Source organism: Oncorhynchus gorbuscha, linkage group LG24, assembly GCF_021184085.1.
Source record: "Oncorhynchus gorbuscha isolate QuinsamMale2020 ecotype Even-year linkage group LG24, OgorEven_v1.0, whole genome shotgun sequence".
Classification (NCBI taxonomy): domain Eukaryota; kingdom Metazoa; phylum Chordata; class Actinopteri; order Salmoniformes; family Salmonidae; genus Oncorhynchus; species Oncorhynchus gorbuscha.
In genome coordinates this window covers 32,640,312-32,652,527 of record NC_060196.1, presented here as the reverse complement: position 1 = coordinate 32,652,527, position 12,216 = coordinate 32,640,312, and the positions used below count along the sequence as shown (strand labels likewise).

The 12,216-nt window shown below is 43.8% G+C and overlaps 1 gene segment (V, D, J or C); it reads right to left on the bottom strand.

Annotated features, from left to right (window-relative positions):
* Positions 1-4,678: 4,678 nt before the first annotated feature.
* Positions 4,679-6,940, bottom strand: LOC124012054. The segment is given in 4 exon segments: positions 4,679-5,774; positions 5,938-6,054; positions 6,268-6,567; positions 6,681-6,940. Coding segments are annotated over 4 exon segments (675 nt in total).
* Positions 6,941-12,216: the final 5,276 nt, after the last annotated feature.

Genomic DNA, 12,216 nt, shown 5'->3' with positions numbered 1-12,216 from the left:
TTCGAGTCTCATAGCAAAGGGTCTGAATACTTATGTAAATACTGTATTATCTTTTATTTAATAATACATTTGTAAACATTTCTAAAAACCTGTTTTTGTTTTGTCATTATGGGGTATTGTGTGTAGATTGATGACGATTTTTATTGATTTAATCAAATTTAGAATAAGGCTGTAACGTAACAAAATGTGGAAAATGTGAAAGGGTCTGAATACTTTCTGAATGCACTGTATACCAATCTTTCTACTTTTCCATATGAAAATGTTATTACTCTATTTAAATTAGCCTGCATGTTTTAACTCCTCATTTGGAAACGGGTTGAATGAAATGGCTGTTCATTGGCATATAGTCTATGAGATGTAGGGCAGGAAGGAAGAGGAGGCCTCTATGTTATCGATTGACAAATCTGTAGCAACCGCAAAAATGGACAAAGAATATGTCTAGTAGTTCATTCTCTGAAAGAAATCATGCTCTTCTCCATTCATTTACCTGGCAATGACATTTAAAAGCGATAGGTTCACTCAAATAATAAAATTCATTCATTCCTTAATTCCTTAATTTCATTACCCTCAAAGTAGTCTATAGATAAGGAGAGACTGCAATCCATGCTTTGGAGTTGCTTACTGTACCAGTTTTTAAAGCCAAAAATCTAATCAAATTTGAATTGTCACATGCGCCGAATACAACAGGTGTAGTAGACCTTACCGTAAAATGCTTACTTACAAGCCCTTAACCAACAATGCAGTTCAAGTAATAGAGTTGCTCAGCAGTCTTATGGCTTGGGGGTAGAATCTGTTAAGGAGCCTTTTGTTCCTAGACTTGGCGCTCCGGTACCACTTGCCGTACGGTAGCAGAGAAAACAGTCTATGACTTGGGTGACTGGAGTCTTTGACTATTTTTTGAGCCTCCCTCTGACACCGCCTAGTATATAGGTTCTGGATGTCAGGGAGCTTGGCCCCAGTGATGTACTGGGCCGTTCGCACTACCCTCTGCAGCTCCTTACTGTCATGTTTTGTCATATATTGTCTTGTCATTATGCTTTCCCTTCTGTTCGTTTCCCTCTGCTGGTCTTATTAGGTTCTTTCCCTCTTTCTATCCCTCTCTCTCCCCCTCCCTCTCTCACTCTCCCGCTCTCTCTTCTCTCTATCGTTCCGTTCCTGCTCCCAGCTGTTCCTATTCCCCTAATCAATCATTTAGTCTTCCCACACCTGTTCCCGATCCTTTTCCCTGATTAGAGTCCCTATTTCTCTCCTTGTTTTCCGTTCCTGCCCTGTCGGATCCTATCTATTGTTCACCGTGCTGTGTTTGTGTATCGCCCTGTCGTGTCGTGTTTCCCTCAGATGCTGCGTGGTGAGCAGGTGTCTGAGTCTGCTAGGTTCAAGTGCCTTCCCGAGGCAACCTGCTGTTCAAGATCGAGTCTCCAGTCGGTTCTCGTCATTACGAGTGGAAGTTGTGTTTTTTGATTGTATTTTACTTTACTGGATTAAAGACTCTGTTTTCGCCAAGTCGCTTTTGGGTCCTCATTCACCCGCATAACAGAAGGATCCGACCAAGAATGGACCCAGCGACTATGGATTCTCTCTACTCTACTCTCGAGTTCCAGGGAGCGATGCTCGGCAGACACGAGCAGGAATTGTCTGCTGCTCGGCATGCCGTTGAGAGCCTGGCCGCTCAGGTCTCCGACCTCTCAAGACAGTATCAGAGTCTTCGTCTCGTGTCACCAGCTACTTCCGGTTCTTCCGAGCCTCCGGAACCTAGGGTTAATAACCCACCTTGTTATTCTGGGCAGCCCACTGAGTGCCGCTCCTTTCTCACCCAGTGTGATATCGTGTTCTCTCTCCAACCCAACACATACTCAAGAGAGAGAGCTCGGATTGCCTACGTCATATCACTCCTTACTGGTCGGGCTCGGCAGTGGGGCACAGCTATCTGGGAGGCAAGCGCTGAGTGTACTAACAATTATCTGAACTTTAAAGAGGAGATGATAAGGGTTTTTGATCGCTCAGTTTTTGGGAAAGAAGCTTCCTGGTCCCTGTCTTCCCTATGTCAAGGTAATCGATCCATAACGGATTACTCAATAGAGTTTCGCACTCTTGCTGCCTCCAGTAACTGGAACGAGCAGGCGTTGCTCGCTCGTTTTCTGGAGGGACTCCACGCTAAGGTTAAGGATGAGATTCTCTCTCGGGAGGTTCCATCCAGCGTGGATTCTTTGATTGAACTCGCTATTCGCATTGAACGACGGGTAGATCTTCGTCACCGAGCTCATAGAAGAGAGCTCGCGTTAACTGTGTCTCCCCTCTCTCCGACACTACCGTCTTTCCCACTGACTCAGGTGTTGAGCCCATGCAGCTGGGGGGTATTCGCATCTCGACTAAGGAGAGGGAACGGAGAATCACCAACCGCCTCTGTCTCTATTGCGGTTCCGCTGGTCATTTTGTCATGTCATGTCCAGTTAAAGGCCAGAGCTCATCAGTAAGCGGAGGGCGACTGATAAGCGCTACTAGACGGTCCTCTCCGTCAAGTACATGTACTACCTTACCGGTCCATCTACGCTGGACCGGATCGGCAGCTTCCTGCAGTGCATTAATAGACTCTGGGGCAGAGGGCTGTTTTATGGACGAAGCCTGGGCGCGGGAACATGACATTCCTCTCAGACAGTTAGGGGAGCCCACGGTCATGTTTGCCTTGGATGGTAGTCCTCTCCCCAGTATATTATGTGAAACACTACCTTTAACCCTCACTGTATCTGGTAACCATAGTGAGACCATTTCTTTTTTTCTTTTTTGTTCACCTTTTACACCTGTTGTTTTGGGTCATCCCTGGCTAGTGTGTCATAATCCTTCTTTTGATTGGTCTAGTGGTTCTGTCTTTTCCTGGAGCGTTTCTTGTCATGTGAAGTGTTTAATGTCTGCTATTTCTCCTGTTTGTTCTGTCCCCTCTTCTCAGGAGGAACCTGGTGATTTGACAGGAGTGCCGGAGGAATATCATGGTCTGCGCAGGGTCTTCAGTCGGTCCAGAACCAACTCCCTTCCTCCTCACCGGTCGTATGATTGTTGTTCTGATCTCTTTAAGAAGCGTTTTGCATCCGCTCCTATCCTTGTTGCACCTGACGTCACTAAACAGTTTATTGTTGAGGTTGACGCGTCGGGGGTGGGCGTGGGAGCCATTCTGTCCCAGCGCTCCGATACTGACGATGGGGTCCACCCTTGTGCGTATTTTTCTGCCTCTACTCCTGGTCTTGCTGTGTCACAGTCTGTCCCCAGCCAGCGCATCTCTCCTGCCTCTACTCCTGGCCTTGCTGTGTCACAGTCTGTCCCCAGCCACCGCATCTCTCCTGCCCCTACTCCTGGCCTTGCTGTGTCACAGTCTGTCCCCAGCCAGCGCCTCTCTCCTGCCCCTACTCCTGGCCTTGCTGTGTCACAGTCTGTCCCCAGCCACCGCATCTCTCCTGCCCCTACTCCTGGCCTTGCTGTGTCTCAGTCTGTCCTCAGCCAGCGCCTCTCTCCTGCCCCTACTCCTGGCCTTGCTGTGTCACAGTCTGTCCCCAGCCACCGCCTCTCTCCTGCCCCTACTCCTGGCCTTGCTGTGTCACAGTCTGTCCTCAGCCACCGCCTCTCCTGGTCCTGGTCTTAGCCTTGCGGTGTCTCAGTCTGTCCCAAGTCGTCACTCTCCTGGCCTGTTTGGTCCTGATAGCTCAAACTCTTACAGTTCTCTACCCGTGTCTCATTTTTTTTTAGAGTAGTACCCTAGTTTCCCTTTTTTTTTCGTTTTTCCGTTACGGTCCTGAGGAGAGGAGTTGGGTTCTTTCTCGGGACGTGCTGGACCGTTTGATCTATGATTTCCTCCGTTGCCGCCAGTGTTCCTCCTCGAGAGCGCCAGGAGGCGCTCGGTGAGTGGGGGGGTACTGTCATGTTTTGTCATATATTGTCTTGTCATTATGCTTTCCCTTCTGTTCGTTTCCCTCTGCTGGTCTTATTAGGTTCTTTCCCTCTTTCTATCCCTCTCTCTCCTCCTCCCTCTCTCACTCTCCCGCTCTCTCTTCTCTCTATCGTTCCGTTCCTGCTCCCAGCTGTTCCTATTCCCCTAATCAATCATTTAGTCTTCCCACACCTGTTCCCGATCCTTTTCCCTGATTAGAGTCCCTATTTCTCTCCTTGTTTTCCGTTCCTGCCCTGTCGGATCCTATCTATTGTTCACCGTGCTGTGTTTGTGTATCGCCCTGTCGTGTCGTGTTTCCCTCAGATGCTGCGTGGTGAGCAGGTGTCTGAGTCTGCTAGGTTCAAGTGCCTTCCCGAGGCAACCTGCTGTTCAAGATCGAGTCTCCAGTCGGTTCTCGTCATTACGAGTGGAAGTTGTGTTTTTTGATTGTATTTTACTTTACTGGATTAAAGACTCTGTTTTCGCCAAGTCGCTTTTGGGTCCTCATTCACCCGCATAACACTTACGGTCAGATGCCAAGGAGTTGCCTTACCAGGCGATGATGCAACCGGTCAGCATGCTCTCACCGGTGCAGCTGTATTTGAGGATTCGGGGACCCATGCCAAATATTTTCAGTCTCCTGAGGGGGAAAGGTGATGTCGTGCCCACTTCACAACTGTCTTGGTGTGTTTGGACCATGATACTTTGTTGGTGATGTGGACACCAAGGAACTTGAAACTCTCGACCCGCTCAACTTCAGTCCCATCGATGTTAATGGGGGCCTGTTCGGCCCTCTGTCTTGCCCACATTGAGAGAGAGGTTGTTAATCTGTTACCACACTGCCAGGTCTCTGACCTCCTCTTTCAGAAATGAAAGCAAAACGACAGAGACCAGCAATAATGTCGCCCTATCTCACATAGGACACGTTTACCCATTTAGTCTGTTGGACTAAAGAAGATGATTTGGATAAGCGACGCTGCTGCACACTGCTTACTTCATTTGAAGGACAGTTATTGCATAGCAATTGCAATTATTTTAGCATAAAATATGCACGTATCTGTGTTATTATTTCCTTTTTTTATTTAGCACATAAAAATAAACGTTTTAACTCTGCGTTGGTGGGAAAGGGCTCTTAAGGAAGCATTTGACAGTCAAGTCCACACCTGTTGTATTCGGTGCATTGTGACAAATAAAATGTGATTTCATTTGATTATCTGATATGCACTTATTAAGAGAAAGAGTTGGGTATCATGTCTCTCCTTTACAAGTTAGTAGTCAAAACAGATGGTGAGGATTTCTGGAAAAGTTTCTTACTTTAACAAATAAGCCAGTAACAGCATAGCATGAGAATATAGGAATGTAGCAATACTATTGTATTGCATCTTTTTAAACATGGACATTTTCTTGAAATGGATTCATTCGAAGTCTGTAACGACACAGTTGCCTGCATGAAGCCTAGCAAAGTGTGGTTCACAGAGGGGAATTCAATAACATTTCGATCACTCGCGCAAAGGTTTCGAATAAGAAAAAAAGTGGATATCTGACCCAGGACTTTGTAATGAGAGAGCATTTACAGTGGATTATAATTCAGTATGAATATGTTCTATGAGAAAAAAATATATAACTGCAATTTGAAATTCTAATGAGCTTTTTCCCAATTTACACTTTCATTTTTGAATAGTTAGCAACAGTTAAGCAAGCGACGACAACAACAACAACAATAAACAACTTTTCCCAATGGTCTTGACACACGACAATGCGACCAAAATGACTTTGTACAAATGACAAACTGTAAAACCTTTTTATGATGAATTATGCCTTCGTCCCCTGTTCATTGAGGTATCATTCCTCTGAACACCTAAGTCACAAAATAAAGACAGTGCGTGTCAAAACAGGTGAATTACTCGACAGTTTAACTGAACCATTACAACGTACAGTACATTTGTATATTTTGTATTATTACATGCTACTCTGTTCATGTATTTGGGTTATTCAGGACCAAAGTCAGTGTTTATACATACCTCTAGTCTTGCCCCTGCATGCTGCCACAGTGGTAGCCAGGATCAACAGCAGAAGCCAGGCAGTTATTCCCAGGAGTCTGTATATCCACACTGTGACGTAACACAGCACGCCAAGATCTGAGGATATGACATACCATACACAAAGAGAAGTATGTGAATGTACTAAGTAAGTAAGGTAACTGTAATCTGCATAAATATTCTGTGCCTTGTCATGGACATGGTTGAGAGAATTCTCTAGCAGTAAAAAAGTCATTTTGTTCATTGCAAGGGTGCAATTGTGAGGGGAATGTTGACCATAATGTCCTGAAAAAGCATATTTTTTTTACGTACCTATTCTTTGCACAGTTTTGTTGATAGAATTTCCCTCAAACTCCACCACACACGTACACTGAACCCCTCTGTCCCACTCCTCTGCCTGGACCAGAATCTGGTTCCTAGTGAACTCTGTGGCTGAATCACTGTTGTCTGTCCAGGTGGACTCAGTAAGTCCACTGTCCTCTCTCCCGTTTATGAGCCAGAACACATGGACTTGAGACGGGACCACTCCTGACACCAAACACAGCAGAGCGGCGGAGGAGCCGTCGCTGTCTGATGAGACGATTTTGATGTTTGGGGATTCAGTGCTGCTCTCTGTAATGAGAAGAGTAACTTTCAATGATCATTTGGGGATATTCCTTCCGCCTTGTTATTTGCAGTGCAGCTTATATGGTGTTGATATTAGCAAATGTATAGTTGTATTCCACCTGTGATGATTAGATTGGATCCGTTGCCAGTGTGGACCGCCTTGGAGTGAACAGCCAAACAGTAGTACATGCCAGAGTCGCTCACTAATGCGTTGGTGATGGTTGCCAAACATACTCTGTCCCGTTTCCCTACCTCAGAGGTCGTATTAATCTTTACGTTAGTTCTTGTGCTCATTGTTCCAGTCCTGGCGTCTACTTTCATCCAAGTCACTGAGTGGCAAAAGGCGAGAATCTGATCAACGTGGCACTTCAAAGTCACCGTGCCACTGGCTATCACCTTCACCACACCAGGTGTCTGGGTCACAATTATTTGGTTTGTCCAAGTAGCTGTAAGCAGAAACATGAATTGTGAAACTCAGAATTATGCAAACTGTCTGATTGGTAGTTGTGATGGAAAAGCAAATAATTATTATTTATTTTTTTTACCAATGTTTGGCTTAAGAATTTGCCATAAAGGAAGAATTGTTGAAGTGGTAATAGCACAAGAGTTGGAAATGAATTTACCTGAGAGAGTACTCCACAACAGAAAAAGGCAGGCACGCATCATGACACATCAGAAGAATGACTGTCTCAAAGCTTTTTTAACCATATATATATATATATATATATATACACCCTTCAAATCGAAATACCGGAAACCTTTTTTTCTTCTTCTTTTTTACATCTTCAAGTGTCCCTATGTTAGATAAAATGGGTAGGATTAAAAGCTTACACCAATGCTTCACAGCACATTTAAAAAAAAAAACTTTTTAGGGAGTATTGTGGGAGCCATTTAATGAGCACTTTGACTCTAATTCCAATTTATTTCTGTATTTGTCGTGATAGATAAACCTCAACACATCCATCGAAACGTGGTATAATGGTTAGTAATGGATATTTCAGTAATTAAACAGATTTTTCCTTGTAAGTAAGATTATTCATGTTTATGTACTGTATGTGTTTGCAAAACAGCACAGGCTCCTACGAAGGAGCTCACAGTGTTTGTAAGAGCTCAGAGTCACTCCACCTCTAACCACTCTAACCACACACCTCATATCAAAAACAAGGCTATGCTCTCTGCATGGGCCTGTGTTTCCTGTCCACTTGTCTGTTTAAAGCAGCAAGCACACTGACTATTAAAATATAAGGAAACGCCTCGGTAGAATCATTGCATCTCACATTTCGGGCTACAACTAGCGACTATTAACTGACTACTCTTTTCTTGTTTTAGTTGCTCACAATGTATGACAGAAAAACTAGTTGAAGAAAGACTAAAGTAAGACTGATCAACATGAACACAAACAAGCGGACACTAATTGTATACTGGACTTTCTTCTTTGAATTCGAATGCCTTGCAGTGTCCTTTAAGGGTGGTTGACGTTGAATGTTGAGCATTTGAATCATTTTGGAGTTATGCCAACTACAGGAAATTGCATGATGTTAGTGTATTGTACTATATATCGAATTGTTTAATGTGCCTAACATTGAATGCATTTACAGTGCCTTTGGAAAGTATTCCGACCCCTTTACTTTTCCCATATTTGTTATGTTACAGCCTTATTCTAAAATATATTAAATAAATAAAAATCCTCATAATGACGAAGCAAAAACAGTTTTTTTGCATTTTTTGCAAATGTATTCAAAATAAAAAACAGAAACACCTTATTTACATAAGTATTCAGACCATTTGCTATGAGACTCGAAATTGAGCTCAGGTGCATCCTGTTTCCATTGATCATCCCTGAGATGTTTCTACAACTTGATTGAAGTCCACCTGTGGTAAATTCAATTGATTTAACGTGATTTGGAAAAGCACACACCTGTCTATATAAGATCCCACAGTTGACAGTACATGTCAGAGAAAAAAACAAGCCATGAGGTCGAAGGAATTGTCCGTAGAGCTCCGAGACAAGATTGTGTCGAGGCACAGATCTGGGGAAGGGTACCAAAAAATGTCTGCAGCATTGAAGGTCCCCAAGAACACAGTGGCCTCCATCATTCTTAAATGTAAGAAGTTTGTAACCACCAAGACTCTTCCTAGAGCTGAACAATAGGGGGAGAAGGGCCTTGATCAGGGAGGTGACCAAGGACCCGATGGTCACTCTGAAAGAGCTCTAGAGTTCCTCTGTGGAGATGGGAGAATCTTCCAGAAGGACAACCATCTCTGCAGCACTCCACCAATCAGGCCTTTATGGTAGACTGGCCACTCCTCAGCCACTCCTCAGCCAGTCCTCAGTAAAAGGCACCTGACAGCCCGCTTGGAGTTTGCTAAAAGGCACCTAAAGACTCTCAGACCATGGGATGTTTTTCAGCGTCAGGGACTGGTAGACTAGTCAGGATCGAGGGAAAGATGAACGAAGCAAAGTACAGAGAGATCCTTGATGAAAATCTTCTCTAGAGCGCTCAGGACCTCAGACTGGGGCGAAGGTTCACCTTCCAACAGTACAACGACCCAAACACACAGCCAAAACAATGCAGGAGTGTCTTCAAGGACAAGTCTCTGAATGTCCTTGAGTGGCCCAGCCAGAGCCCGGACTTGAACCTGATCGAACATCTCTGGAGGTACCTGAAAATAGCTGTGCAGCAACCTTACCGACCTGACAGAGCTCGAGAGGATCTGCAGAGAAAAATGGGAGAAACTCCCCAAACACAGGTGTGCCAATCTTTTAACGTCATACCCAAAAAGACTCGTGGCTGTAATCGCTGCCAAATATGCTTCAACAAAGTACTCAGTAAAGGATCTGAATAGATATGTACTGATATTTCCGTTTTTTTTGTAAATTAGCAAACTTTTCTAAAATCCATTTTTTTCTTTGTCATTATGGGGTATTTTATGTAAATTGATGAGGGAAACAAACGATGTAATCGTTTTAGAATAAGGCTGTAACCTACCAAAACATGTCATAAGTTAAGGGGTCCAAATACTTTCCAAAGGGACTGTATATCCAAATGCAATAAATAACCACTATGCATGTTTGTTCTTATTTGTCGTACTGCAGTGCCTCTCAGTCACATTCTGGTTCTAGCCCAGCACTATTAACACACTCGCTTCAACAATTCACGAGTTGAGTGATTAGTGATTAGTCAAGTAGTTGAGTCAGGTGTGTTAGTGCTAGGCCTTCTGGGTCCCACAGGAATAGATTTAGAAAGACTGTAGTACTGTGGTCAATACGCAAACCAACAAAAATAAGCTAAATGGATCAGAATAATCCATGTTACAGATATGAATCATTTGACTGCTTTTATCCTTTTTGTCAAGTAATGCAAATGCATTGGTGGATTTGAAGACTTGTTTTTTTTATAACAGTTATCTGCACTTCCAAAAAACATAATATAGGCATCATTGAGATGTAAAGTCCATGGAAGTATTACTTAGAATTGACTATTTCAACATCTTTAGGCCTACACAGGTGCAATTAGGCCAAGCAAAAAAAAGTGATTTAGAAAGGAATCAAATAATATCACAACTAATCTGTCATGCAGGAGCATCCCAAAGCAGAAAATTAGAAATAAACTCAGCAAAAAAAGAAAGGTCTCTTTTTCAGGACCCTGTCTTTCAAAGATAATTTGTAAAAATCCAAATAACTTCACATATCTTCATTGTAAATGGTTTAAACACTGTTTCCCATGCTTGTTCAAAGAACCATAAACAATTAATGAACATGCACCTGTGGAACAGTTGTTAACATCTTACAGATGGTAGGCAATTAAGGTCACAGTTTTGAAACACTTACCACACTAAAGAGGCCTTTCTACTGACTCTGAAAAACACCAAAAGAAAGATGCCCAGGGTCCCTGCTCATCTGCGTGAATGTGCTTTAGGCATGCTGCTAGGTGGCATGAGGACTGCAGATGTGGCCAGGGCAATAAATTGCAATGTCCGTACTGTGAGGCGCCTAAGACAGCACTACAGGGAGACAGGGTGGACAGCTGATCATCCTCGCAGTGGCAGACCACATGTAACACCTGCAGGACAGGTACAGGATGGTAACAACAACTGCCCGAGTTACACCAGGAACGCACAATCCCTCCATCAGTGCTCAGACTGTCCGCTGAGAGAGGCTGGACTGAAGACTTGTAGGCCTGTTGTAAGGCAGGTCCTCACCAGACATCACCGGCAACAATGTCACCTATGGGCACAAACCCACCTTCACTGGACCAGACAGGACTGGCAAAAAGTGCTCTTCAATGACGAGTTGCGGTTTTGTCTCACCAGGGTTGATGGTCAGATTCACGTTTAAGGTTGAAGGAATGAGATATACACCAAGGCCTGTACTCTGGAGCGAGGTCGATTTGGAGGTGGAGGGTCCGCCATGGTCTGGGGCGGTGTGTCACAGCGTCATCGGACTGAGCTTGTCATTGCAGGCCATCTTAACGCTGTGCGTTACAGGGAAGACATCCTCCTCCCTCATGTGGTACCCTTCCTGCAGGCTCATCCTGATATGACCCTCCAGCATGACAATGCCACCAGCCATACTGCTCGTTCTGTGCGTAATTTCCTGCAAGACAAGAATGTCAGTGTTCTGCAATGGCCAGCGAAGAGTCCGGATTTCAATCCCATTGAGCACATCTGGGACCTGCTGGATCGGAGGGTGAGGGCTAGGGCTATTCCCCCCAGAAATGTCCAGGAACTTGCAGGTGCCTTGGTGGAAGAGTGGGGTAACATCTCACAGCAAGAACTGGCAAATCTGATGCAGTCCATGAAGGGGAGATGCACTGCAGTACTTAATGCAGCTGGTGGCCACACCAGATACTGACTGTTACTTTTGATTTTGACCCTCCTTTGTTCAGGGACACATTATTCAATTTCTATTAGTCACATGTCTGTGGAACTTGTTCAGTTTATGTCTCAGTTTTTGAATCTTGTTGTGTTCATACAAATATTTACACATGTTAAGTTTGCTGAATAAATAGGCCATTGACAGTAAGAGGACTTTTCTTTATTTGCTGAGTTTATGAAGTAATTCTTTGTTGAAAAATTACCACGTGCCTGAGTCATTTCCCTTCATTTTCCCCACACAAACTGAGACATTAACATTAACGTGTTAATATTAAGTAATGTTCATTTTAATGTCAAGTGTGTAATGGGAATGCCTTTATAGGGTGATTATCACTTAATGTACCTGTTTGACTGTCTGAGTGGTCTATGCCAGGTTAGGGAAGGTCCTACGATACCCATTCTCCTCATTCAGGAGGAGCAGCACTAATTGTAACATTTACTTACAGATCTCGATCAGATTATACTCAGCTTTGTGTGTTTCCATTGACAAGTCAAGTGTTACAAAAGGGTTCATCGGCTGTCCCCATAAGAGAACCCTTTTTGGTTCCAGAAAGAACCATTTTGGGTTTCATGTAGAACCCTCTGTGGAAAGGGTTCTACCTGTAACCAAAAAGGGTTCTTCAAAGGGTTGTCCTATGGGGACAGCCGAATAGCTTAGGTTATAAATATCACCTTTCCTTTTTTTCCTGAGTGTACTATTTTGGCCAAGTAAGTCTATTATTTTTTAAGTTGATTATTTTTGTCAACTCTTTTCATTAAATCTGTCCATTTTGTAAA